General features: G+C 45.7%; 1 protein-coding gene across 1 annotated transcript in view; it reads right to left on the reverse strand.

The window, feature by feature from the left end:
* The window catches only part of CATSPERE (catsper channel auxiliary subunit epsilon), a 54,619-nt gene that overhangs the window by 20,043 nt on the left and 6,838 nt on the right, over positions 1–27,738 (reverse strand). The window contains exons 5-12 of the mRNA XM_083432151.1: positions 19,270–19,352; positions 18,990–19,014; positions 17,447–17,524; positions 16,740–16,855; positions 13,287–13,776; positions 11,175–11,664; positions 7,301–7,740; positions 4,213–4,271 (exon numbers count right to left, since the gene is read on the reverse strand). Of these exons, the coding sequence (XP_083288277.1) occupies positions 4,213–4,271; positions 7,301–7,740; positions 11,175–11,664; positions 13,287–13,776; positions 16,740–16,855; positions 17,447–17,524; positions 18,990–19,014; positions 19,270–19,352 (1,781 nt within the window). The remainder of the gene's footprint in view (positions 1–4,212; positions 4,272–7,300; positions 7,741–11,174; positions 11,665–13,286; positions 13,777–16,739; positions 16,856–17,446; positions 17,525–18,989; positions 19,015–19,269; positions 19,353–27,738) is intronic.

The raw sequence follows: 27,738 nt of genomic DNA on the forward strand, positions 1-27,738 counted from the left end.
TGTTTGTACACCAGAGAAACTGATGGGTAACCTTTTTTTAAAAAATGCGTCTAAGATTGTCCACAGCTTCCTCAAATATTAGATTTCCAAAGTTGGAAATGCAAATAGTTTTAGGCTTTGGATGTTATGCTAGAGCCCAGTTTGCCCAAATAGAAATGGTTTTAAATTGGTGTCCTGGAGAAATATTTTTAAATTACGTATGGTGCCAAGGAAAAACAAAATTCTGCCTTAATAAGTTATATAATTCTGGTATGCAATTTCCCCAGAGTTTTCACATTGTAAACTATGGCTTGGATCCAAAGAATGTGAAACTAGTTCTTGGAGCCTAGGCAGACTTTATATCAGCTCCCCGTGCCATGTGGCAGATTGTGTTTCAAACTGAGACAAATTTTTAAAAAACAGGCTGTGATGTGTCACGGAAGAAGCAAGCTGTTCAATGGGTTTAGTTTTATTAAAAATAAATAAATTTTGCATTAGTGCAAGCTTCTTGCTTCAGGGTGCATGCATACAGGCAAATGTACTAATCTTCACAAAAAGGAAAGAGAATAGTTGAACTCAAATTTATGGGCAGATACTAGAAAAGATTATAAAGAAATCAATCTGTAAGCATCTTGATAACAATTGCAGTGATTAATAGAAGCCAACATGAATCTGTCAAGAATAAATCCTGCCAGACTAATAAACTCATTTTTAAAAATCAGGTTACTAGACTATGGATTTTGGAAATGCTGTGATTTTTATTTCTCTTACTTTCAGAAACACATTTGACGATGTTCTACATATTATTTTGGTTACTAAACTGGTTAAGTGTGGACAAGTGCTCATCAATTGTCCCTCATCAACCCGGAGAGAGACTTTGAATGTGCTGCTGCAGGGCTCTAGTCTGGGCCTGGTTTTCTTCAACATTTTTAGTAGTTTTATAGATGAAAGGGAGGAGTGAATCATGAAATTTGCCAAAGGCACAAAACTCAGAACTGCTACCTAACATCTCAGAATGACCTTGATAGAATGGAAAGCTGGGTCAAAAATAGCAAAATGAAACTCAAGAGACATATGCAAATATCTGTTTTGCAATACACTTTAAAATTTTCAGGTAAAGGATGGCAGGAAACATGGCTTGGCAGTAGTACAAAGTTCTTGGGATTGTAATAAACAATAAGCTGAATGTGAGTCAGCAAAGTGATCCAGCTGCGAGGCAGCTAATGTGATTTTAGGCTGCTTCAGCCAAATCATAACATCCCAGTAAGTGGTAGTTTCACTTCATTCTATACTAGTTAGACCTCACATGGGAGTATTGTGTCCAGTTCTGCACACCACACTTTAAGAGTGATATGGTTTGCTGGGGGAGACGGGAGGCTGTATGCCTGAGCCCTCTCCTAATTACTGGATCCAGCACAGATTCAATTCCTGAAATAGCCAGGCTAGCTTCCTGGTGGGGCAGTGTCCCTCTAAGTATGAACCATTAAGGCAACAAAGGAAGTGGCTCTGTGCCAGATGACAAATAGATGAGCCCGCTTACTTCAACTCGCTGGTAGTTAGAAAGACAAAAGCCAGAGTTGAAGGTCTGAGTTACGTGAGCTAGAAGCAAGGCTGCAGGCTGGGCAGCTGGGAAAGGAGCCATGCCTGAATGCTGCTTGAATCCAAGGCTGTGGCTATTGGAGAAGCAACACCTTCTTGAGGTGTTAATGCAGTGTCCATCAAGCTCATGTTGTATATATGTGTAAATAAACCATATATCATAAAGATACCACAGTCTCCAGTGTCCCTCATTCCAAAGGAAACTGAATCCTGGCTAAGCCTGGAATCTTGCATTGCTTGGAGATTAGGGTGGCATGCAATAATATAGACAAATGAGAATGGGGTGATGAAGATGTTAGGTAGTATAGAAAACAAGTCCTATGAGAGAAGGTTAAAGGAATTGGGTATATTTAGTATGCAGAACAGAAAACTGAGAAGGACCTGATAGCACCCTTCAAATACTGGAAGAGCTGTCACATAGAATATGACAAACACTTCCCTGCTGCTGTAGAAGATGAGACTAGATCTAATGGGCTTAGCTTACTGAAGAGTAAGGTAAAGGTAAAGGTACCCCTGCCCGAACAGGCCAGTCTTGACAGACTCTAGGGTTGTGCGCTCATCTCACTCTAGAGGCCGGGAGCCAGCGCTGTCCGTAGACACTTCCGGGTCACGTGGCCAGCATGACGAAGCTGCTCTGGTGAACCAGCGCAGCACACGGAACGCCGTTTACCTTCCCGCTAGTACACGGTCCCTATTTATCTACTTGCACCTGGGGGTGCTTTCAAACTGCTAGGTTGGCAGGCGCTGGGACCGAGCGACGGGAGCGCACCCCGCCGCGGGGATTCGAACCGCCGACCTTTCGATCGGCAAGTCCTAGGCGCTGAGGCTTTTACCCACAGCGCCACCTGCGTCCCTACTACTGAAGAGTAGTAGATTGTTGCAAAGACAGAACTAGCTTTAGCCATTAAGGAACAGGAATATAAACATATGTGAATGCATGGTGATAATTTTGAAAGAGAAGAAAACCAAGTAATTGCACAGAATTTGGGACCAGCTGCTGAAAATATGAGGTTGTCTGAGGAGTAGGGAGAACAGGAGAGTTGTAATGAACATTTACAATGCCAGTTGGAGGACATGAAGTAGAAAAAGCAGATTTGCAAGGACCTGTGGAGGACATGAAGTAGAAAAAGCAGATTTGCAAGGACCTGTGAAAGTTCTGACACAGCAACTTGAAAAAGCAACAGGTTGCTAATAGAAATTTGGAGGGGTGTTGAAGGAGCAGCTCCATGCTCAGAAGCCAATTTGTTGAATTGTTGGAGCTTATTTGGATAATGATGATGATATGTGGGAAGAAGAGTGGAAACAAGAGTGTGATAGCAAGGATATTCATTCACATATTTTAACAGTACAGGGTGTGCTGACAATAAAAGATTACAGGGGAGATAGGATAAACAGCAACAGAGAAATTGTAATGGGCTTGCTGGTGAAAACAGATAGATATGCTGGACTGTGGGGGACATTTGCTAGAAGGGGAAGTGGATTAGATATTAGGGGTCAAGGCTGGCATCTCTTATTGAAAGCTGGGTGTCAGATAAAACATCTTGATGCAGTTCCATTATATAAAATAAGACTGATAAATTGTTTCTACAGTACTTCACTGTTGTAAAGAATCTGTTGTTTTCACAGCCACCACACACTGGGTTGACATCTTCATTGAGCTATTTATCATGACTTCAATGCCTCATTCCTGATCCGTCACCTCCAGTTCCAGACCCCATGAGCATATATGTGAAATTCACTGAGTTTGGAGAGATGCTTTCAGAGCTCTCCGCAAGCTCTTTTTGTTTTCATGACTCAGAACAGTTTTGTATCATCATCAGTTTTAGCCACCTCACTGCTTAGTTCCAACTTTAGTTCATTTATGAACAAGTTAAAAAGTACAGGTGCCAGTACTAATCATTGGGGGACTCCACTTTCTACTTCTTTCGATTCAGAGAACTGTTGCTCTTCCTCTATTATGCACTGAGCCACAGCAAGGCTCTTGGTTTCAGCCTGCAACTCAGAATAGAAAAATGTCTGTGCATTAACCCCCAGCACAAGATCTTTGGTTTGCATTGGAACATTGTGGTTCTATGCTAGGGATCATTGGGAAAGGAATTAAAAATAAAGCTGCCAGTATCAAAATGGCATTATATGAATCTATAGTGTGACAGCATTTGTGTTACTGTGTACAGTTCTGGTTGCTTCTTGGTGACCAACTCCCCTTTGAAGAAAGGTTGCAACGTTTGGGACTTTTTAGTTTAGAGAAGACGCAAGTGTAATTTTGAACCATCCATTGTTGAAATAGATACAATGAAAAAAGATATTGCACTTGATTTACCTCATTTGAGAGTATCGACTGATGATTTGAAAATGCAAAGTGTAGTTAAACAATGCCAAAGCTCTCATCATAGTGAAAAAGGGAGATCTTAAAGAAAAATGGTGGTCCATCTCAGAAGGGGACTTGGACTAAATCCATGGCCTCACTTGTAAAACCAAGAATAGATAGGACCCCCAAATTAACAGCTCCCAGAAGGCTTCCCAAGATGGAACGTGGTCTTTGGAATTAAAAAGAAGTTCCCCAGCCCTGAGCTAGTTCCAATGTAACCAATAAATTGTTAACCATTTTCATATTTTAACTATCATTATACTTACATTGCATCTTCATACTCTCCCTCTGTTGAATAATCATGGTCATGATAAAGTGTTACAGTCTTTAAGATATAATAAACAACAATAATGAATAGTTAGTCTTAAAATACCATATATTTAAGGGCTGCAGGCAGGTAACATTACTCATTATATCAGAATAAAACAGGTTACGAAAAGTTAAAAGAACTTCAAATTATATAAAATATAAACTCCACTTTATCCTAGACATTTGAATCCCCCTTCATGGATCACTGCCTTGCCTTGGCGAAGGGGCTTGAATAACTCAGAGACGCTGTGAACTATGCCGAGCAGGGCACCCAAGATGGACAGGTCATAGTGGAGAGTTTTGACCAAACGTGATCCACCTGGAGGAGGAACCGGCAAGCCACTCCAGTATCCCTGCCAAGAAAACTTCATGGACAAAGACAAAAGGCATATAAAAGTTATGACGCTGGAAGATGAGCCCCTCAGGTCAGAAGGCGTCCAACATGCTACTGAGGAAGAGCGGAGGACAAGTACAAGTAGATTCAGAGCTGATGAAGCAGCTGGGCTAAAGCCGAAAGGCCGCTCAGTTGCGGATATGCTTGGAAGCGAAAGGAAAGTCCAATGCTGTAAAGAAAAATATTGCATAGGAACCTGGAATGTAAGAACCATGAACTTTGGTAAGTTGGATGTGGTCAAAAATGAGATGGTAAGAATAAATATTGACATCCTGGGCATCAGTGAACTAAAATGGATGGGAATGGGCGAATTCAGTTCGGATGACCATCATATCTACTACTGTGGGCAAGAAACCCGCAAAAGAAATGGAGTGGCCCTCATAGTCAACAAAAGAGTGGTGAAAGCTGTACTGGGATGCAATTTCAAAAATGATAGAATGATCTTGATACGAATCCAAGGCAGACCTTTAACATCACAGTAATCCAAGTTTATGCACCAACTACTGGTGCTGAAGAAACTGAAATTGACCAATTCTATGAAGACTTACAACACCTTATAGAAGTGACACCAAAGAAGGATTCTCATTATAGGGGATTGGAATGCTAAAGCAGGGAATCAAGAGATAAAAGGAACAACTGGCAAGTTTGGCCTTGGAGATCCAAACGAAGCAGGGCAAAGGCTAATAGAGTTCTGTCAAGAGAACAAGCTGGTTATCACAAACACACTCTTCTAACAACACAAGAAAGGACTCTACACATGGACATCACCAGATGGGCAGCATCGAAATCAGATTGATTATATTCTCTGCAGCCAAAGATGGAGAAGCTCTATACAGTCAGCAAAAACAAGACCTGGAGCTGACTGTGGCTCAGATCATCAGCTTCTTATAGCAAAATTCAAGCTTAAACTGAAGAAAGTAGGAAATACCACTGGGCCAGTAAGATACAATCTAAATCAAATCCCTTACGAATACACAGTGGAAGTGAGGAACAGGTTTAAGCATTTAGATTTGCTGGACGGAGTGCCTGAAGAACTATGGATGGAGGCACGCAACATTATACACCAATCTGGCACCAATCTGGTGGAACGCTCTGTCACAAGAGACTAGGGCCCTGCGGGACTTGACATCTTTCCGCAGGGCCTGTAAGACAGAGCTGTTCCACCAGGCCTTTGGTCAGGGCGCAGCCGGACCCCCTCCTCTGGCAATCTGCACAGGGTCTTGCTTGCTGGTTGCCATCAACTTGTTTTTGATTGATTTTATGGTGAAAAGTTTTTAGAATGTTGGATTGTTTTGATTGTTGTTAGCCGCCCTGAGCCCAGCTTTGGCTGGGGAGGGCGGGGTATAAATAAAATTTATTATTATTATTATTATTATTATTATTATTATTATTACACAGGAGGCAGCAACGAAAACCATCCCAATGAAAAGGAAATGCAAGAAAGCAAAGTGGCTGTCCAACGAGGCCTTACAAATAACGGGGGAGAGAAGGCAAGCAAAATGCAAGGGAGATAGTGAAAGATACAGGAAATTGAATGCAGATTTCCAAAAAATAGCAAGGAGAGACAAGAAGGCCTTCTTAAACGAGCAATGCAAAGAAATAGAGGAAAACAACAGAATGGGAAGAACCAGAGATCTGTTCAAGAAAATTGGAGATATGAAAGGAACATTTCGTACAAAGATTACCATAATAAAAGTGGCAAGGACCTAACAGAAGCAGAAGACATCAAGAAGAGGTGGCAAGAATACACAGAGGAATTATACCGGAAAGATATGGAAAGCTCGTACACCCCAGGTAGTGTGGCTGCTGACCTTGAGCCAAAAAAATGAACAGATCCTGAAGCTGAGGCTCCAATACTTTGGCCACCTCGTGAGAAGAGAAGACTCCCTGGAAAAGACCCTGATGCTGGGAAAGATTGAGGGCACAAGGAGAAGGGGACGACAGAGGACGAGATGGATGGACAGTGTTCTCGAAGCAACCAGCATGAGTTTGACCAAACTGCGGGAGGCAGTGGAAGACAGCAGTGCCTGGCGTGCTCTGGTCCATGGGGTCACAAAGAGTCAGACAGGACTAAACAACAACAACAGAATATTCATGTACAACTTTGTATGTATTTAGTGAATCATAAAACTTGATTATATTAGTTCTTATTTAGTTAGTTATTTAAAATATTACAGTGGTACCTCGGTTTAAGAACAGTCCAGGTTAAGAGCGATTTGGTTTACAAACTCAGCAAAACTGGAAATAATACTGTATCTTGCTTTGAAAACTTTACCTCAGTCTAAGAACGGAATGCGAATGGTGGAAGGGCACTGGTGGCGGGAGGCCTCATTAGGGAAAGCACGCCTCGGTTTAAGAAGAGTTTTGGTTTAAGAACGGACTTCTGGAACGGATTAAGTTCATAAACTGAGGTACCACTGTATTATAATAGCCCCTTTCTGAGCTATCATGACTGAGGAAATCATTGCACCCATTATCTATAGGCTTCATGTAGAAGTGTAAGTTCATAAATCTGGTTCATCCATGGAATTCCCATTGAATCAGAAATATGCTAGTAGCGTTGCATGTGTCTGTAGCCAGTAACATGTCTGAACCAGACAGCCTGACCCAAGAAAGAAACAAACAGGAAGAAAAATGCAAGCTTCACCTACCTGATTCTTAGTACAAATTCCACGTGCTATTTCATATTGAATAGAGTTATTTTGCTTCAGCAAGTGTGACCTGTAGATTGTAACTTCTGTGGACAATCCCACATTTTCCAGAAAGACAATCTGGGCCCAAAAGGTCATATTTGTTCCCATATCCAGATAGTAAGTATCTGCTTCCATATTGTGCTGAAATGATATATACGGACAGACCTCTCCTAAAGGATTTGTGGCACTAAGTACTTCAGTTTTCAGTGGATAAGCCTTGTAATATATATGAGTACCATTGTTTATGAGCAAAAAGAAGTCACCATGCCCATTCACATATATGGCAAAGTCTCTGGCAGCAGTTTCCCAAGCACTGAGCTTTAGAACATCTTTCATATTAAACTTTAAGAAAAACATGTCATTGTTTTTCATTTTGATCACAGTGTTTCCAGCACTGCCTATAAAAAGGAGAGAAAAAAATAGATAGAGTTTAATATAACATCTGGTTTATGTATATAATTATATTACTATTATCAATAAAAGTACAATTCTTTCTTATCTTTTCAGTAACAGTGATTGTTTTAACAAACATTTGTCCTTAGTACAAATTTGCCTTGAATTGTGGCAAAAATTATCTATAGAAAACGTATGCTTGTGTTTCCGAACATTCATTATTTCTTAAAATTATTTGTGTCTTTCATTTCCAAGGTGATTTCTGGGGCACATTGTTTTAAATTAAAATTGGGAACACACATTATTATTCCTTTCAGAAGGCCACATTTTCTTCTCTCATATCCAACAACAATGTGCAAACATCCTGTTCAACTGTAGGATGACCAATTAATGCTACTTCCTGGCAGGCACCCTCCCAGCATGCAGCCAAACTAGGGTTCAGGGATGAATCTGAGTCTCCTGTAACTCAGCTATATTGCAGCCTCTGCCAGAGAAACCTGGAGTACTGTTATTCCCTTACTTAGGATAATGTCATTACATACATCTGGTAGCTAAATTTTGCAAGGCACACATCGCCACACCTTATATTTATTTCAGGTATACAAACTCCTGAAAACATACTAGTGACCCTGGCAGAATTTTGGAAAGAATTGAGGTACACAGTCCAGAAGTTGGTATATGAAGTTAAGTTAGCTAGGATCACTCCTTCTGTATGAAGTGCTAGGTGGGGAGAGATCTTGGAATGTATGTCAATACTAAGATGATATACCAAATGTTAATTATGTGCATGCAGATGTGCAATTGATTACAGTGGTTCCTCGGGTTACAGACACTTCAGGTTATAGACTTCGCTAACCCGGAAGTAGTACCTTGGGTTGAGAACTTTACCTCAGGATGAGAATGGAAATCACAGGCGGCACAGCAGCAGCAGCAGCAGCGGGAGGCCCTATTAGCTAAAGTGGTACCTCAGGTTAAGAACAATTTCAGGTTAAGAACGGACCTCCGGAACGAATTAAGTTCTTAACCCGAGGTACCACTGTAGTATGTTCTTTCTCTCAAATTTGAACTGCCCTCCACTAATGTTTGTGATACTTATAATTTAACAGTTATACTATCTTATTATGAATAATATTAGTAATAAATGTGTTACAATTCATAATTTCAAACAAATGCTGCTCCAAAGAAAAAATGATCTGCAAAGAATACACCTGTGTTTAGGACTTAACATTCACTTTTTCTTTTTGTACAGTAATTGTTATTTGGATTCCTGAAATCTAGAAAATTGTGTCCCCTCACCCACCAAATATGAAACAATGATACAGCACGGTTGAGCTCTTTTCTGAACCCTGACCATATAGCTTGATACAATACAATATTAGGCCTCTTCTCACTAGTGTAATGTGTAAACAGGCCTCCTACTGAAGGTACATCAGTATGTGTACCCTGACAAAAGAGAGAGAGAGAGGGAGAGATTAACTGTGCCTTGTTTGACAGAAGGGGAAGATCAATCGTACTTTTTGGATGACTCTGAGGGTCATCTAGTCCAATCCCCTGCAATGCAAGAATCTCAGCTAATGAATCTGCTAACAGATATTCATCCAACCTCTGCTTTAAAACTTCCAATAAAGGAGAGTCCACCACCTTCCAAGGGACAGCTCTTACTCCCACAAAGTTCTTTCTGATATTCAGTTTGAATCTCCCTTCTTGTAACTTGAATCCATTGGTTCAGTTCCTACCATCAAGAGCAGGAGTACACAAACTTGCCCCAGACATGCAAAAGCCGCACAGCCTTTTTCACACAAATCCCACTTTCCATTCACCCAGGAAGCATTATCAGAGTTCAAAGATACATTACAGCCACGTGAAAGCACTTGAGGAGCTTGCATCCCTTCCAGTTCTACAATTCTATGATTCTATGACTCATCACCAGAAACATGCGCTGCAGAGCTCTCACAGCAAGAAGCTGAAACTTGAGAAGCCAGAATGTGCTTTTTGGAGATACTGTAGGTTGTAGCAACAGCAGGTACAGATAAGCTTTGCAATGATGAGCAAGCTAAGACCTTCCTCTTGGACCAGAGAGAGAAAGAACTAAACCTCATTGCTTGTTTACAATGTGTTATTTTCTTGTCTTGTAACATTTATCTTATTGTAACTAGTATTTAAGACTGTTCTATATTAAAGCTTTGAAACTTCTTCTTGTGGTGGAGAAAATTCAGTTCTACATGTGATAAAGATCAGGAGTTCTGCTGAACTCCTCTAACTCCAAGTTGCGAGGGTGCTTTGAGCAGGGTTTGGATGCAGCAGTTGAGTATCTACCCCAACACAGCTTTTTACTACTCCTACTCCTACTATTATTATTATGCCAGGTAGATTAGTGGCAGTTGTGGCTTCCACCCACCAGGTGAACCACTGGTGAACAGACGGAGGTATACTGCCTTAAGCTCCCCTCCTCTGAGGGCCCCCCAATTGCACTGTATTCAGAATCTTGTTTATAGCTTTAATAGCCATAATCTCTGATACACATTATGGGAAGAGCCCCAGTGGTCTGCCACTGATACGTATAGTAAATTTAATGAATTCAAGCCATTATTGGCTTAATTTATATAACTACTCACACAATAGAACTTTGTTTACAATGGACTCAAAAAGTAGTAATCTGAAAATTATAGCATCAGCCCCTAGGGAATGAACAGGATGTATCCAACTGCCATAGCTGTGCCATCCTCCTGGGAAGCTTTTTACTATAATAACACCTGCATATCTAGGGACATACAGATCCCCCCCCCACCATTTACACATGTTCAATTAACACATGATTGTGCATATGTGCGGCCCTGGAAACCCAGATACTGGGGAGGGAGACCTGATGAGCTTCAGCAAAGCCCCACTGAGCCTCTGACACCCTCTTTGGGCTTCAGGGAGGGTCTCCTCATGAGCTGGAGGTGCAGAGGGGCTTTGCTGAGGCTCCCAACTAACAGCTGTAACGGAGGAAAGTGCCTGGTGCTAGTGTGCTTTCCCATGCATCAGCTGTTAGCTGGAAAGCCTAGCTGTGCTTCAGGGCAGCAGGGCTTGATTGACCAGCTCAACTGATGTGCGGGAAAGAAGCTTCCTTGTGCATCAGCTGTGCAAGACCCACTGTCTCTTTGGCTCCCGAGAGCTGGAGGGGCAGAAGGTCCTCATTGACAGGCTTAGCAGACGTGGAACACTTCTTCCCTGCAAGTCAGAGGGGCTTTGTTGAGTTGACAGGCAACTCTCAATTTTATGCAATTTCACAGACATGCGCAGGGGTTCAGAACATAAACCCTGTGTAAATGGGGAGTCACCTGTTGTACTTTCAAACACTATGCATTTATGGCTTAGGTTACACACTATAATTGCCAAAATCAACTAAAATAACAATTTCCATTAGTAATTTATATCAAAATATACTATACTTAACCAATAACAACTTGATGAATAACTGTTCCTAATGTTGTTGCTGATAAATCCGCGCCTGTCTCAGCGTCTTTAATATATCCGGTGAATTTGCTTCCTTTGTAAGAATAAATAATCTTGTCACTGTACCACAGCAGCATAGACGATGATGCTCCAAACACAACTTCCATGTGCAGAGGGTCACTTGTAGGTGCAGGCAGGGAAAGATCTCTCAAGAACCAGTGGGCCTCGTCTTCATTAAATCCTGCCACATATAATTGTGTGGAGGTTTTGCATCCAGTACAAGCCAGTAAGACTGAAATTTCAGAAGGGATTGAATCATAGCAAGCACTTATTACAGCTAAAGTAACGTGGTCTTTGAATCCTGTCAGACTCTTTAAGACATCTACTTCCATGACTAGAGCAAACATATCATTTATATTTCTTGATGGGTACATGAGGAATATTTCTGTTTTTGTCCATAAGACTGCTTCACTTAAATCTGATTCCAGCACCTTAGGCGTTGGATGAGATAGAGAGAAAAGCGGTGGGAGAGATAAATAATAAAATTCAGACACTGTAGGTATTGCTTAAAGCTCCGTCTTAAATTTATCATACACAATATCAAAACATTCACTGAAAAGTACCATATTTTTCCGTCTATAAAATGCCCCCATGTACAAGATCCTCCCCCCTATTTTGGGGGACTCAATTTTAAGCAAATGAGGGGAGATGGCCCAAAGTTGTTGAGCTTCTCCCCCCCCCCAGCTGCGGGCAGGAAACACTCCCTAGTTTGTTTCCTGCATGCAGTGGCATCAGGGGAAGTTGCGCTCCCATTGGCCAACCGGTTGGCGGGAGCACAACTTCCCCCGATGTCGCTGCACGCGGGAAATGATCTAGGAAGTGTTTCCCACACACAGCCGCATTGGGGGAAGTTGCGCTCTTGCCAACCAGCTGGCTGGCAGCACACAGCTTCTCCCCCCGCATGCAGCTGTGGGCAGGAAACACTCCCCAGATCATTTCCCGCTCGCTGCAGCATCGGGGGAAGTTGCAGTCCCTCCAACCGGCTGGCTGGCGGGTGCGCTGCTTCTCCCTCACCATGCCACTACCTGTGTATTGGATGACCCCAGTTTTTTGACACAATTTTTGACACACGAAAAAATACGGTAAAAACAGTTTGAGATATAACAGATTTGCACTTAAACACTGAGTGCATGGAGTTGCATGCAGATAAGAGTCAGTCCCAATATAAATAGTATTTTCCCCACCCCCAACTGTTATTTGCCATATTAGGAAAAATGTATGCCTATACACGTACATTTTTCCTGTTTGCCAAAACGTAAGGAAATCTGATCTGATCACAGATCTCCGTTTGCTCCTTTGAGGTAGGGGTTTAGAATCTTCCTTTCACTTTATTCTACTAGCATTAAACATTGCACCTGTTAAAAATTATTCTGGATATTGTTTTTCTTTTGCAGAACCTGACTACAATTGGTTCTACGTTATAGAAAAGTTGCATTTTGGATGCTTCTTGCATCACCATGAGAATGGTGTGTGTGCTTGATGAGAATGGCCATTTGTAGGGAAGTAGGGTGATGCTGCACAAACTTGGCAAGTGGTAGGCATATAAAAAATCCCATAATGAAGAGTTTGCTCAAAAATCCTGAAGGAGAGGAAACCTTTTGAAACTGAAGGGAAACTTTGCACATAAACTGTCCAAGTCAGTCCCTAAAGCTGTTTGGCCTGTCTCAGCTATGTGCCTCAGCTCTTGGTCAGGAGGAGGAAGGTCATACCTGAATGGCTTCAGCGGACTGCTGCCATTTGGCTCCTGGTCACATTATTCCCCTTTTCTTGACATTCATTAAGTTCAGTTGCTGCTGAATGCTATTTTGTGGCTGCTAACCTACTAACCAGACAGATCGAGTCTGGGAACTGAAGGAAAGCCCTTCCCCTTGCAGCCAGTGCTTTCTGAGTGTGCTACCTGTCAACCAAGAGGATATGCTTTACAGTGCTAAACTACCGCATCCTGGAAGCACTGGGCAGCAACAGGCTGCAATGTTTTTTAAGTTGTGGTGGTATGAATAAAAAATAAGTCCATATGAACCCTCTAAAATATAAAATATTTTGAATAACTCACTTGAACTGGATAGTTCCTTAGACACCAGATTCTTTCTTTTATCCCAAGAATTCCACTTTCTGGAAGTTTATGTTGTTTTCCAACTCTGAACATCTTGTCATCGTTTATAAAATAAGCAGAACTGTCTATTAAAAATACAATGTGTGCCTGTACTATGGCTACATCATTTACTTTCTGAGCTACAGCTGGATCTAATACAGTGGAGGGAAATGTGATTCTTTTTGTATGTCTGAATTCATCATGTGTTAGGAAAGCTCCATAATTTGTCACCACAACTGCTTTAGTTGTATGACATGCAGACCATGTTATCATGAGCTGACTACCAGCTGGAGTCGAGATAGAGACATCATGTACGTCGACTGGAGGAATTTCTGATTTTGCCAGGGTAAAAGGAGTCCGGGCAACAAAACAACCCTGAAAAGTAACTGGTTTTCCAATGACTACTCCAATGATGTAATTTGAAATGCTAGGCACGTCAATCTTCCAGTATCTAAAAATAGAAAAAAGCATCATATGATTACACTTTATTACCCTAAATCCAAGAATGTTAAATGGAAATTTCTATTAGGATCTATGTAACATAATTCCACGTTATCTTATAGGATTGCAGTGCATGTCACCAATAGAAAACCAGCAGTTCAAAAATTTGTATTATCAATGCATGTAGAATACAGCTATTGTGAAACTATTCATATGCACCAAGCTGCAAACATTGACAGATGATATACTAGAGTTTGGAAGGAGACTCCATTTCTTGAGCTACCTCATTTGCTCAAAAATCTGTGTATAGAGCGAATGACATAACTAATGCAGATGGCAGGCAGAATCTGAAACTCCACTCATAAAATAATAATAAATAGTTCTGTACGCAACAACGAGCTCTTTAGAAATGCTGAAAACAGTCTCAGCAAGCTCAAAACTAGGAATGAAAGAACTGTCAATTTTAGTTCTTTCAGATTCTCATTTTTCCAGTCTTAGGTTCTCCATATTTCTGCAGCAATTTGTGAATTTTCTTTTTCAAAATCATCATGAAAATTCATGGCATTTTAGTTTTAACTTCTCCTACTAAACACATTTTTGTGTGCAGTTTTGACTAATACACACATTGTTGCAATTTATCCTAATACAATGCATTTTTGTATTTCATTTTCATAACTATATTCATTTTTATGTCCACTTTCTCCTAATATATGCATTTTGTAAACACTGTTTTATTGGAGATCTGCATACCAAATTTCAAAAACTGTACAGTAAGTGTGAATTTTGAAGGGTGACTGTGTTTCAGTTCACATATTGTTTTGTCCCACACCATAAGAGGTGTCATATAATCGTGGGTGGCTCATGCAGGGTTTATATCTGGCCTGTGTTGTGCTTATTGATAATTGGGCTCATCTCAAGAGGAGTCCACCTGGCTGTGAAGGCATGGCTGCTGTCTGAATAGGGTTGGAAATGGTGCCTAGGAAACCGCTCCATAGCACACCCTCCTTTTTACTGTTACGCCAGGAGGATCAGCAGTGCATGTGAGTTCTGCCCACCAAGCTGCTTGCTGGTGGAAGATGGACTTCTCTCACCTTGGCTTCCCCTTCTTTGGGGGACTAGGGGGTTGTGCTAAATTCTTACCTTCCTCCAGCCTGGTGGAGTCAGAGTTTGGATTGCAATTTATATATATATTTACATATACCTCTTTAAAAAATATTTTTGAAAGTGCTTATAAGATTAAGACCATCATCAAGGCTCTAGGCATGTTTTGCTTCCTGGAACTAATAGCCCTTGATCGGAATGTGCATGAGGCCCAAATATTTGTTCCACAGAAATGCAGGTAATGCTTAGCTTGATAACTAAGATCAGGAGAAACTGCTTTTAGGAGTGCAATCAAGAAGATTTCATCTTCTTCCACATCATCACTCAAGTGACTTTTCCTCATGTTAAGAATACATATGCATTACAATATACATTCTCATTAGGAGGTGCATCAGATATGCCTATATGGCATCCCTTGCTATACTGGGCCACGTATACCTCTAGGTTAGATTACTGCAACAAGTTCTATGTGAGGCTGCTTTGAGTGTATAAATCCAATCCTGGCCTGACTGCACTGGCTCCCAATTAGTTTCCTAATGCAAAGTGCTACTTTTGACCTAAAAATCCTTAAATGGCTTAGGACTGCAATACCTTAAGGACTGCCTCTCCCCATATAAACTGACCTGGACCCTGCAACCATCATATATTTTTGTTTTTATATTGTAAACTGCCCCGTGATCCTCAGATGAACAGCAGTATAGAAATTTAAGAAATAAATACACATTATACCCACAATAAGGGACGCGGGTGGCGCTGTGGGTTAAACCACAGTCTAGGACTTGCCGATCAGAAGGTCAGCAGTTCGAATCCCTGCAACGGGGTGAGCTCCCATTGCTCGGTCCCTGCTCCTGCCAACATAGCAGTTCAAAAGCACACCAAAGTGAAAGTAGATAAATAGGTAGCGCTGCGGCGGGAAGGTAAATGGCGTTTTCGTGCGCTGCTCTGGTTCGCCACATGCTGGCTACATGACCCAGAAGCTGTACGCCGGCTCTCTTGGCCAATAAAGCGAGATGAGCACCACAACCCCAGAGTCGGTCACCAGGGGTCCCTTTACCTTTGCCTGTACCCACAATATATGAAAATCAGCAGTCTTCTTTGTATAGTAAGATTATATACAACATATTTTTTTAAATAAAAGACAATTAAAGGCTTCCGCCAAGATGGCGAACTAAGGAGAGCACCCTCAGAATCTCTCCCAGATCGCCTGATGAACCCCAGGACCCAAGGGTACAAAACGGGAGAAGGCTGATCTAACCCTTGAAGGAAGGGAAAAGGAGAGAGGCAAGAGGAGGGACTGCAAAGCACAGAAGAGGCTCAGCCACACACTGGCCCAGAGCTAGCCCTGTGAAAAGGGTAGGAGATACCCCCCTCATTCTGTGTCTCACCCCCACCCATTTGAAAAGAAAGAAAGAAAGAAAGGGTGGTGCCTAAGAAAGAGACATAAACTGATCCCGCCCCAAAGTGGAACTCCGGAAGGATGATGCTCTCACTGCAACCCACAGTGGGGATCTGAGGGCGTGAACTTCCCCAAACTTATACTGCCTATAACATTAGTTATTGGTATGAGCTTTCGTGTGCATGCACACTTCTTCAGAAGCATGAACAAGAAAGCTCATATCAATAACAAACTTAGTTGATCTCTAAGGTGCTACTGGAAGGAATTTTGTTATTTTGTTTAGACTACGGCAGACCAACATGGCTACCTACCTGTAACTATAATGTTAGTGCCTCACATCGAATATAACTGATCTGTTGAAAAAATGCTATGAACGGAAAACTGAGACACTGTATGTACTTTTGTAATTCAAGAAAATATTTAATTAAAACGATTGTTTAAAAAGACAAATTCAGAAAAATGTAAATGAGCAATACCCATCATCTGAATATTCTGATTCTTCCGATTCTTTGTTGTCTTCATTGAGGTGAAACATCTTAACTGCAGGTGATTGTCCCAAATTCAAGAACTGTCTGGAAAGTGTCTTAGAATGCTGTTTAGAAAATGGAATGAGTTGCATATTTTCAAAATTTGCTTATATATAAAGTCTTATCTGTTTTCATATCTAAAATGCTATCTTTGAAATAGGTACTTCCCAGGACCAGGCTGAAACCTGAAGTATTAATATTAAATAAATATGATATTGACATTCCTTTCAGATAACAATTCTACATGTCAACAATCAATCAATTGGGTTGGAAGAGACTGGGATAGCTATCTTGGACCAGAGGAAATTTTAGCTTCAGTGATGTAAATCAATGGCCTGCTAGTGAAAGCAATTTGTGACCTTAATACTTTAATAAACTGGGCAAACAAATTATACTAAAAGTTGCTTTAAATAGAAGGTATGATTATTTATTTATCTAAAATATTTCTATACCATCCTTTGGCAGAGCTTCCAGGACAGTTTATGAAAAATGAAAAAATACAACCAATACATAAACAACGTATTTTAAAGTTTAATTAATACAATTATATACTGGTGCAATTATTTAGTTGAATATATAGCCCTTTGTTTCCATAGGAATATGGATATTTCATTACTTCCCATTTCAAGTTAGTTTATGAAGGGAGGATAACATACTTCTGGTGGTCCTTTCGCAGTATGGCTCATTTCTTTACTATCAGCATTTTCTGGGTCATAAATCCATACAACCAGAGTCTGGCAAATAAAAAATGAAAAATTTTGCAAATTTTGATGAATTTGAACGATACTGTTTCTTCCTGTGAATTATAGGTCATTTTGTGTTATAGAACTATATTAACCATGTATGTAAGCTGACTATTTAAAAGCAAATTAATAGTCCCTGTTTTAAAGTTTAAAGTTTTATAAGCATTCAGGGAAATATGATTTTCCTGTAACAAAGATATCCAAGTGCAAAAGTACTGAGAGTGCATTTCATGGCTGAAAACAGGTGCAAAGAGTAACTGAGATAACATTATGTTTTTAAGAAAAAGACATCAGGTAATTCTATGGTTTAGTAAAGTCACAGAAAACAGGATGTAGTGATGAAAATCTCTATTAAAACAATATATTGCCATTTTGAGTATGGAGCCATAATTTAACCAATAGATTTGCTAGGTTTAGCACAAAAAATTAATAAAGATAGGAAATTAATCTTCATAGGTGGAAAGGTGAGAGGGTATGGAAGAAGGGCTCATCCTTTTCTGGAAGGAGCAGCATGGGGCAGTTTGCAAAGGGCTGTCTGCAAACAGGAGGAAAAAGGCCTGCACAGCCACACAAAGCAGACCCTTTTGGAAGGATCAGTTGCATGCAGGATGTCTGCAGCCAATCATTCAAAAAGACATATTTTTTTCTTCCCTCCTGATCAGGTGATGTGGGAAGAATAAACAGCTGTCTTTTCAATGGGCTTTCAGACAGACCATCCCTGCCACATTTGAACCTCCAGAGTGGACTGTCTGAAAGCTCTTTGCAAATAGCAAAAGTTTTTCAAACAGTGCTGGAAGTCCCTAAAATTGGGACTTCAGAGTTTAAGATTCAAAATGTTACATGACTCAGTCATGGCAGAAGTGTGCTAGGAATCTATTGAACAATTGTGCACTGAATTGCCACCGAGCCAAAAGATAATAATAATCAACATTACTGGGATAAATGCATTATCTTTCTAATGCATTTACCGGTATATCACCTATTTATCTATAAACAAATCCATTAATTGCCACTATACATATATTCTGAACTCCAGTTCAATCCTAAATGCGTGTTTTTAAAAAACGAATTCCTTTAAAACAGAGGTGGTTAACCTTTCACCCTCCAGATATTGCTAAACTACAACTCCCATCATCGCTGAACATTGACCATGTTGGACAGAGATGGTGAAAGCTGCAGTTCACCAATATCAGGAGAATCACAGGGTAGCCATCCCTGCATTAAAACAAATGGGTCTTGTTTCCCAAGAGTTTGATTCTAAATTTCTGAGAAGTAGTAATATCTCCTAGCTAGATGTGGGGATGTGCTGCTGATGGTTGCAAAGAACCACTAACTGGTACTGGGCATACAACAGAACTGATGGTTATGCAATTTTGCAAACATATTTGAGATTGGGGCATGTATTTAGAATCACAACATAAAGCAATAAGACACATACATATCTCAGAGTTCTTACCACATGAGCGCTATGTAATGATGATCTACAAAGTAAAAAAACTGAATATTTAGTGAGCATAAAAAAACTTCAAAAAATGGTCAAAACAAAGATAATTTAGGAATGCTTATAGCAAATGAATGTTGTTAATTCAACTTAATACATCTGCTTAATACATCTCCATTATTGATACACATATACATTAACATGTTTAGTGTGTATAATGAGGAAATGTTCTCAAAGAAAAAATGCAACTGTATGCACTTGAATAAATCATGTTGAAAAGTATGTTTAATCTTACCTTGTGAAGGAAGTATACACATACCACAAGAAACAATCTAAATCAGCATTTATAGTCAAGTAGCGTTCCCTATCCTGAAATGTCTAAAAGGGAAAGGAAAGGAAGTTAGATATTTTATTCTGTTGCAAATGAAATAATTTTGCTTTACAGTATAAGGAGTTTGAAATGCACTGGTGTCAGTAATCTTGCATTTCACATACTGTAGCATGTTACAATTCTGTTTTGTCTACAAATTTTATCTAATTAAGTCACTCATAGTCAGAGTAGACCCACAGAAATCAATGGACTTAAGATAGAAACATACAAAGCTGCTTGTCAGACCACTAACTAAGTAGCTAAGAACTGTCTACGTAAATGGTGTTTATGTAAATAGCGTTTCCATGTGCTCTAGCTTCCATCACGGTGCTCTGTTGCACCAGAAGCTGTTTAGTCATGCTGGCCACATGACCCGGAAAGCTGTCTGCAGACAAATGCTGGCTCCCTTGGCCTGAAGTTAGATGAGCACTGCACCCCATAGTCATCTTTGACTGGACTTAACTGTCCAGGGGTCCTTTACCTTCACCGTCTACTATAACTGGTAGCAGCTCTCCAGGGTTTCAGGCAGGAATCTTTCCAGACCTGGCAATATAGAGGACTGAACCTGAAAGCAAAGTACCGTACTTTTCGCACCATAGGGCGCACCTGACCATAGGGCGCACCTAGTTTTTAGAGGAGGAAAATACGGAAAAAAATATTCTGAATCAAATGTTGCACTAAACTATTTAAAGCAGCAAAGCGGGCAGCTCCTGTCCACTTTGCTGCTTTAAATTGAGCCTCAGAGGAGGGTAGGAAGGGGAACCATGGCTTATCTAAGTCCAATTAATAATGCTGAGCCTGACTTATGGCCATCGAGATTAGCCTGGCCATCTCAGTGGAAATCTGGGGAGGCTGAGGTGGACTTTCAGTGGTCAAAGTGTGGTTGTGTCTTCCTGCCCGGCCTCTATTTCCTGCCCTCTTTCCCCCCTGCACCCCTGCATCCTGCTTTGAGGGAAGGAAGCGGAGCCATGGATCCTCTGCTCACAACTGCACTGGATTTCCTCCACTTTGAAGCAGGAAAGTGGGAGAGGAGCTGCTTACACAAGTGTAAGCTGCTCCCCTCCCACTTTTCTGCTTCAAAGGGAGCCCAGGAGAAGGGAATCCGCTGCAGTCGCCAGCAGAGGATGCATGGTCCCCTTCCTTCCCTCCTCCTTAGTTGCTTTGAAGGAGGAAAGTGGGAGAGGAGCTGCTTACACGAGTGTAAGCTGCTCCCCTCCCACTTTCCTGATTCAAAGCAATCACGGAGGAATCCCTGTGAGCAGCGGAGGATCCATGGTCCCCTTTGTTCCCTCCTCCGTAGTTGCTTTGAAGGAGGAAAGTGGGAGAGGAGCTGCTTACACGAGTGTAAGCTGCTCCCCTCCCACTTTCCTGATTCAAAGCAATCACGGAGGAATCCCTGTGAGCAGCGGAGGATCCATGGTCCCCTTTGTTCCCTCCTCCGTAGTTGCTTTGAAGGAGGAAAGTGGGAGAGGAGCTGCTTACACGAGTGTAAGCTGCTCCCCTCCCACTTTCCTGATTCAAAGCAATCACGGAGGAATCCCTGTGAGCAGCGGAGGATCCATGGTCCCCTTTGTTCCCTCCTCCGTAGTTGCTTTGAAGGAGGAAAGTGGGAGAGGAGCTGCTTACACGAGTGTAAGCTGCTCCCCTCCCACTTTCCTCCTTCAAAGCAATCATGGAGGAGGAATCCGCTGCAGCCGTGAGCAGCGGAGGATCCATGGTCCCCTTCCTTCCCTCCTCCGCAGTTGCTTTGAAGGAGGAAAGTGGGAGAGGAGGTGCTTACACGAGTGTAAGCTGCTCCCCTCCCACTTTCCTCCTTCAAAGCAATCACGGAGCAGCGGAGGATCCATGGTCCCCTTCCTTCTCTCCTCCGTAGTTGCTTTGAAGGAGGAAAGTGGGAGAGGAGCTGCTTACACGAGTGTAAGCTGCTCCCCTCCCACATTGCCGCTTCAAAGGGAGCGCGGGAGGAGGGAATCTGCTGCAGCTTCCCCCACCTCCCGCAGAAGCCGTGCGCTCTTTAAAGGGGCTGCGCGGCTTCTCCTGGCTTTTCTGGGAGGTGGGGGGATTCCCCCACCTCGCAGAAAAGCCCACGGGAGCCGCGCAGCCTTTAAAGAGGGCGCCGCTCTTTGGGGCTTTTCCCCGAGGAGGGAGAACGGACCTGTGCTGGTCCCGGGGGTAAGGTACCTTGGGTGTAGCAGAGTCCACACGAAGAGGGGCAAGGTCCGAGGCAGAGTGCCGGGCGGAGAACAGGAACGCTGGAACCGGAGGCTGTGCAGGGCACAGGAACACCGGATGGTCGGGAACAGGAGGCCGAGCAGGGAACAGGAGTACCGGATAGTCAGGAACAGGAGGCCGAGCAGGGATCAGGAACGCAGGAGGGTCCGAAGCCAACAACGACGTTGCTCCCGCAACCTGGGGCCGGGCTGACTGGGCTTTTATCCTCTTCTAAGGCCAGGGGCGGTCCCGGCCCCCAGGAGCCCCGCCTCCTCTGGCCTTAAGGCGAGCACTCCTCCTGGGGGCAACCAGTTCCCTTCGCCTCTCTGCTCTAAACCTCTGCAGATCAGGAGAGGCCGAAGGGTTACTGGGCCCTGGAGGAGGCTCACCTGTGGCCACTGAGTCGTCAAGCCTCTCTGGGGCCAGAAGGGCTTCACCTGGGGCCAGCTCCTGATGCACTGCCACAGGTGCAGGCTCTTCAGCATCTAGGCCTTGCCCCAGTTCAGCCGGCCCTGGAGGCGGGGACTCCTGTGCAGGCCGGGATTCCTCTGTTTCATCCTCCGAATCGGAATCCCAGGCCATCACACCATCCCCCCTCCCAGGCCCCCCCCTCAACCGAGGGTCCGGACCCGGCTTGCCGGGGTACGTCGCATGGAACTCTCGGAGGCAGGCAGGTGCGTGGACGTTGGCCGCTGGTTCCCAGGAACGGTCCTCCGGTCCGTACCCCTTCCAGTCAATGAGATACTGCAGCTTTCCCCTGCGGTATCGGGAGTCCAGGATGCGTTCCACCTCGTACTCAGGCTCTCCCCGAACCAACACTGGCTGCGGTCGGGGACGGTTCGGGTGGAACTCGTCGGGTGGGGCCACCGGACTCAAAAGGGACCTGTGGAAGACCGGGTGAACCTTCAGGGTTGCGGGTAACCGGAGACGAAATGCCACAGGAGAGACTTGGTCTACGATAGGGAACGGGCCGGTGAAGCGGGCGTCCAACTTCCGCGAAGGTCGAGAGGGGTGGAGGTGGCGAGTGGAGAGCCAAACCAGGTCACCGACGCGAAGTTCCGGCCCCACCTGGCGGTGGCGGTCGGCCTGGGCCTTGTACGCTTCCTTGGCCTGGTGCAGTTGCTCCACCAAAAGCTGTTGCTGGGACTGGAGCTCTTGAAGCCACTCCGTCACCGCCGGGACTGCGGATGTCGGCAGCACCTCTGGAAACAGCCGTGGATGATAACCATAACTGGCCTGGAACGGGGTCTGCTGGGTGGACGCATTCACCGCGTTATTGTAGGCGAACTCCGCCAATGCCAGGTGGTCGACCCAGTCATCCTGCTGGTAGCTGCAGTAACACCGGAGGTACTGCTCCAGCACCGCGTTCGCCCGTTCCGTCTGGCCATCGGTCTGTGGGTGGTAGGCTGACGAGAGGCAGACCTCCGTCCCGAGGGCCTGGTGTAGTGCTTGCCAGAACCGGGATGTGAACTGAACGCCCCGGTCGGACACCACGCGCTCAGGTAGGCCATGCAGGCGGAAGACATGCTGGAGGTACAGCTGAGCAGTTTCCTTGGCTGTGGGTACAGATGGACAGGGAGCGCAGTGCACCATCTTGGTGAAATGGTCGGAGAAAACCAGAAGGCAGGTACAGCCACGAGACGAGGGTAAGTCCACTACAAAGTCCAACGAAACCGTGTGCCAAGGGTGCGGTGGAACTGGCAATGGCTGAAGTAGGCCGGGGGGTCGCCCGGTAGGTCCCTTAGCGCGCCGGCAGACATCACAACCAGCAACGTAGCGAGCCACGTCAGCCTTCAGGCGGGGCCACCAAAACTCTCGACTGACCAGATGGGTGGTCCGATACCGTCCAAAGTGCCCCGCTGCTGGGGCATCATGGGCCATCCGGAGAACCTCCAGCCGTAGTGGCCCTGGCGGGATGTACAGACGACCGTGGTGCAGCAGAAGGCCCTGATGCAGGACCAGCCCCGGATACTGTGGGCTGGACCCTTCAGCCAGCTCCCGGAGTCGTTCCTGGGCCCAAGCGTCGACCCGCTGCTGTTCCCGCACCCGAACCTGCAGTGGCTGCGCCTCCTGGGTGGCCAGGAATGCAGCCGGAGGTAGGATCGTGGTGGGTTCTGCTTGCTGTACCGTGTCTGCGTTGTCTTCAGGTTTCCGGGACAGGGCATCCGCCTTCTGATTCTGAGAGCTAGGGATGTAGCGGATCCGGAACTGGAACCGGGAAAAGAACAACGCCCACCGGATCTGTCTTTGGTTCAGCTTGCGGGTGGTCTGGAGGTACTCCAGGTTCCGGTGGTCGGTTCTCACCTCCACCGGATGTCGTGCCCCCTCAAGATGGTGGCGCCAGACCTCAAAGGCTACCTTGATGGCCAGTAGTTCCCGCTCCCACACAGTATAGTTACGCTCCGCTGGTAGGAGCTGGCGGGAATAGAAGGCACAGGGTAAGAGTGGCGCTTCAGGACCAATCTGTTGAGACAAGACGGCACCGAGAGCCGTACTGGAAGCGTCGGTCTCCACCACAAAGGGTCGAGAGGGGTCAGGATGTTGTAAGATTGGTGCCCTCTGGAAACAGGCCTTCAACCCCTGAAACGCCTCCTCTGCCTCCTTGTCCCAGGAAAACGGCGTCTTTGGGCGCAGTAGCCGGGTCAACGGGGTGGTGCGATGAGCATAATCAGCGATGAAGGTCCGGTAGTAATTGGCGAACCCCAGGAAACGCTGTAGGTCCTTGCGGTTCCGGGGTGCCGCCCATTCTTGAACCGCTGTCACCTTCCCCGGGTCCATTTGCACCCCATCTGGAGAGAGCCGGTGACCAAGGAAGTCCACAGTCCGCTGATGGAACTCGCACTTGCTGAGCTTTGCGTACAAACGGTGCTCACGCAAGCGCTGCAGCACGGTCCGGACATGTCCCTCATGGCGAGCCGGGTCACGGGAGTAAATCAGTATGTCATCCAAATACACCACCACGTACTTGTCTAACAAGTCCTGAAACACGTGGTTGATGTAGCGTTGAAACACAGCAGGCGCGTTGCACAAACCGAAAGGCATAACCAAATATTCGAACTGCCCGTACCGGGTCCCAAACGCTGTCTTCCACTCATCCCCGGCTCGGATCCGAATCAAGTTGTAGGCCCCCCGGAGGTCCAGCTTGGTGAACACCTGTGCCCCTTGCACCCGCTCCAGCAGCTCCGAGATAAGGGGCAAGGGGTACCGGTCTGGGACGGTAATTTTGTTCAGGGCTCGGTAATCATGGCAAGGGCGGAGTTCCCCACATTTCTTCTTAACAAAAAGCACCGGTGCCGCGGTGGGCGAGGTGGAAGGCCTAATGAACCCACGCTCCAGGTTCTTGCGCAAGAAGTCCTGCAAAGCCTCGCGCTCTGGCTCTGTTAGGGAATATAAGCGACTCACTGGTAAAGGCGCTCCGGGTTGGAGGTCTATGCCGCAGTCAAAAGGCCGATGCGGCGGCAGCTGGTCTGCCCCCCGTTCCTCGAACACGTCCTGGTAGTCCTGGTACACGGCTGGGAGCGTGGGTGCTGCCTCCTCTGAGGGCGCGGCCGCCAGCGTTCCGGATTGAGCATGGGAACATGGGTCTGGGAAGTGCACGGTCCGTTTGACCCAGTTAATCTGAACGTTGTGGGCTTCCAGCCAGTCCATCCCGAGCACCAGGGGGAAGCGGGGCATAGAGGCAATGTCCAAAGTTCGCAACTCCCGGTGCTGCTGGAGACACAGGACCAGAGGCTGGGTCTCCTGAGTAACGGCACCTGACCGCAGAAGTCGTCCGTCAATCGCTTCCACCTGGACCGGTACTGGCTTGTTCCGAAGTGGCACCTGATGATGGGCGGCAAAAGCAGCGTCCATATAGGAGCGGGTTGCCCCTGAATCTACCAAAGCATGGGTGAGGATCCAGGGCCCACCTGGAGGGTATAAACGTACCGAAACCATAAGATGTTGCAAGTCCATTGGTGCGGGCCCATTCTGTACGGTTTGGGACCCCCGGTAGCTAGGGCCATCAGCTACTGGGGTTGGCGGTTTCCCTGCGGCTGGCGTTTCTCAGGGCAGGACCGAGCGAAGTGTCCACTTCCGCCACAGTAAAGACAGAGATTTCCATCCCGACGCCGCGCCTTCTCTGCGGGGGAAAGGCGTGGCCGCACTGCCCCGAGCTGCATAGGCTCCTCCGTTAAATCAGTTGTGACCGTGGGGCTGCCGGAAAAAGCTGGTGCCGTGAACTGGAAGTGTCGGCGACCCCGGGCCTGACGACGATCCTCCAACCGGTCGTCTATTTGTAGACTCCGTTGAATGAGAGTGTCCAGCGTGGTGGGGCGTTCCATTGTGGCCAACTGGTCCAGTACCTCGTCCGAAAGCCCTTCGAGATACTGGTCCCGCAGTGCCGAGTCATTCCAGGTCAAGTCCTGTGCCAACAGCCGAAACTCCGTGGTATATGTGGCCACCGTGGACTTGCCCTGTTTCAAATGCCGAATCGCCCGGTTGGCTTGACTCTCTTTCTGGGGGTTGCCGAACGCGGCCTCCAAACGATTGCAAAACCCCGTATAGTCTGCCAGCAAGGGGGAGTCTTGCCTGAGTAGCGGCAACGCCCACTTGGCCGCCTGGTCCTTTAACAAGCTAATCAAAAAGTGCACCTTGGTACGGTCGTCAGGAAAGTTCCGGGCTCGCCCCTGAATATACAGTTTGGCCTGGGCCAGGAACATGGGAAAGCTGGCCGGGGCTCCATCAAATTTCTCAGGCAAAGCCACTGGGTACTTGCCCGGAGCCGGGGCGTCGGCCCCAGGAGCCGGTAGGGCTTCCAAGCGTTGCTGAAGTGCCTCAACCGCGTCACTGAGCTGCTGCACGGTGTGAGACAAGGCCTGGTTCTCCTGGGCCAAAGCCACCAGTGCAGCCGCCTGTTCAGCCATGGCCTCTGGCTCTTCCCGAACGCACCCCTACGAAGGGGGAGTGCGGGAGGTGGCGGGAGCAAACTGTGCTGGTCCCGGGGGTAAGGTACCTTGGGTGTAGCAGAGTCCACACGAAGAGGGGCAAGGTCCGAGGCAGAGTGCCGGGCGGAGAACAGGAACGCTGGAACCGGAGGCTGTGCAGGGCACAGGAACACCGGATGGTCGGGAACAGGAGGCCGAGCAGGGAACAGGAGTACCGGATAGTCAGGAACAGGAGGCCGAGCAGGGATCAGGAACGCAGGAGGGTCCGAAGCCAACAACGACGTTGCTCCCGCAACCTGGGGCCGGGCTGACTGGGCTTTTATCCTCTTCTAAGGCCAGGGGCGGTCCCGGCCCCCAGGAGCCCCGCCTCCTCTGGCCTTAAGGCGAGCACTCCTCCTGGGGGCAACCAGTTCCCTTCGCCTCTCTGCTCTAAACCTCTGCAGATCAGGAGAGGCCGAAGGGTTACTGGGCCCTGGAGGAGGCTCACCTGTGGCCACTGAGTCGTCAAGCCTCTCTGGGGCCAGAAGGGCTTCACCTGGGGCCAGCTCCTGATGCACTGCCACAGGTGCAGGCTCTTCAGCATCTAGGCCTTGCCCCAGTTCAGCCGGCCCTGGAGGCGGGGACTCCTGTGCAGGCCGGGATTCCTCTGTTTCATCCTCCGAATCGGAATCCCAGGCCATCACAGGACCGATGCGGCCAGTCAGTCCCTTCTCCCTCCTGGAGAAAAGCCCGCAAGAGCGCACGAAGCTTGTGTGCGGCTCTTGGGGGCTTTTCCCGCCTGCCTCCCCCTTGCATTCGCTCCATAGGACGCACACACATTTTCCCTTGCTTTTTAGGAGGGAAAAAGTGCGTCCAATGGTGCGAAAAATACGGTATATGCTTGGTTCGCTGAGCTATGGCCCATTCCCAACTCATTTCACTGGGTCAACTTTTAGTATGACTTGGTCAATTATTAATTAAATTTGTACACAATCCCAAGAAGGATACAATTGCCTTTTTTGCCTGTCCTCGAATAATACTTTTGTCTTATGTCCTATTTTGTTGTCTACATTTATTTTTCTCTTTACGGAGAATGACAATTTTCGGCCCTGGAAGGGGGTGGAACAGGCTTATGTGTGACTGCTGATGCACGTAGTGACCTGAAACACAGCTCCCTGTGCAAACGGGGAGTTGCTTGTACTACATCAGAAGATGCAAGGAGAAGGGTCAATGAATGATCGTTGAGGACTATACCCTTAAGATAACAGAACATGTGGCC

Source organism: Podarcis tiliguerta, assembly GCF_965153285.1.
Source record: "Podarcis tiliguerta genome assembly, chromosome: 3".
Lineage (NCBI taxonomy): Eukaryota > Metazoa > Chordata > Lepidosauria > Squamata > Lacertidae > Podarcis > Podarcis tiliguerta.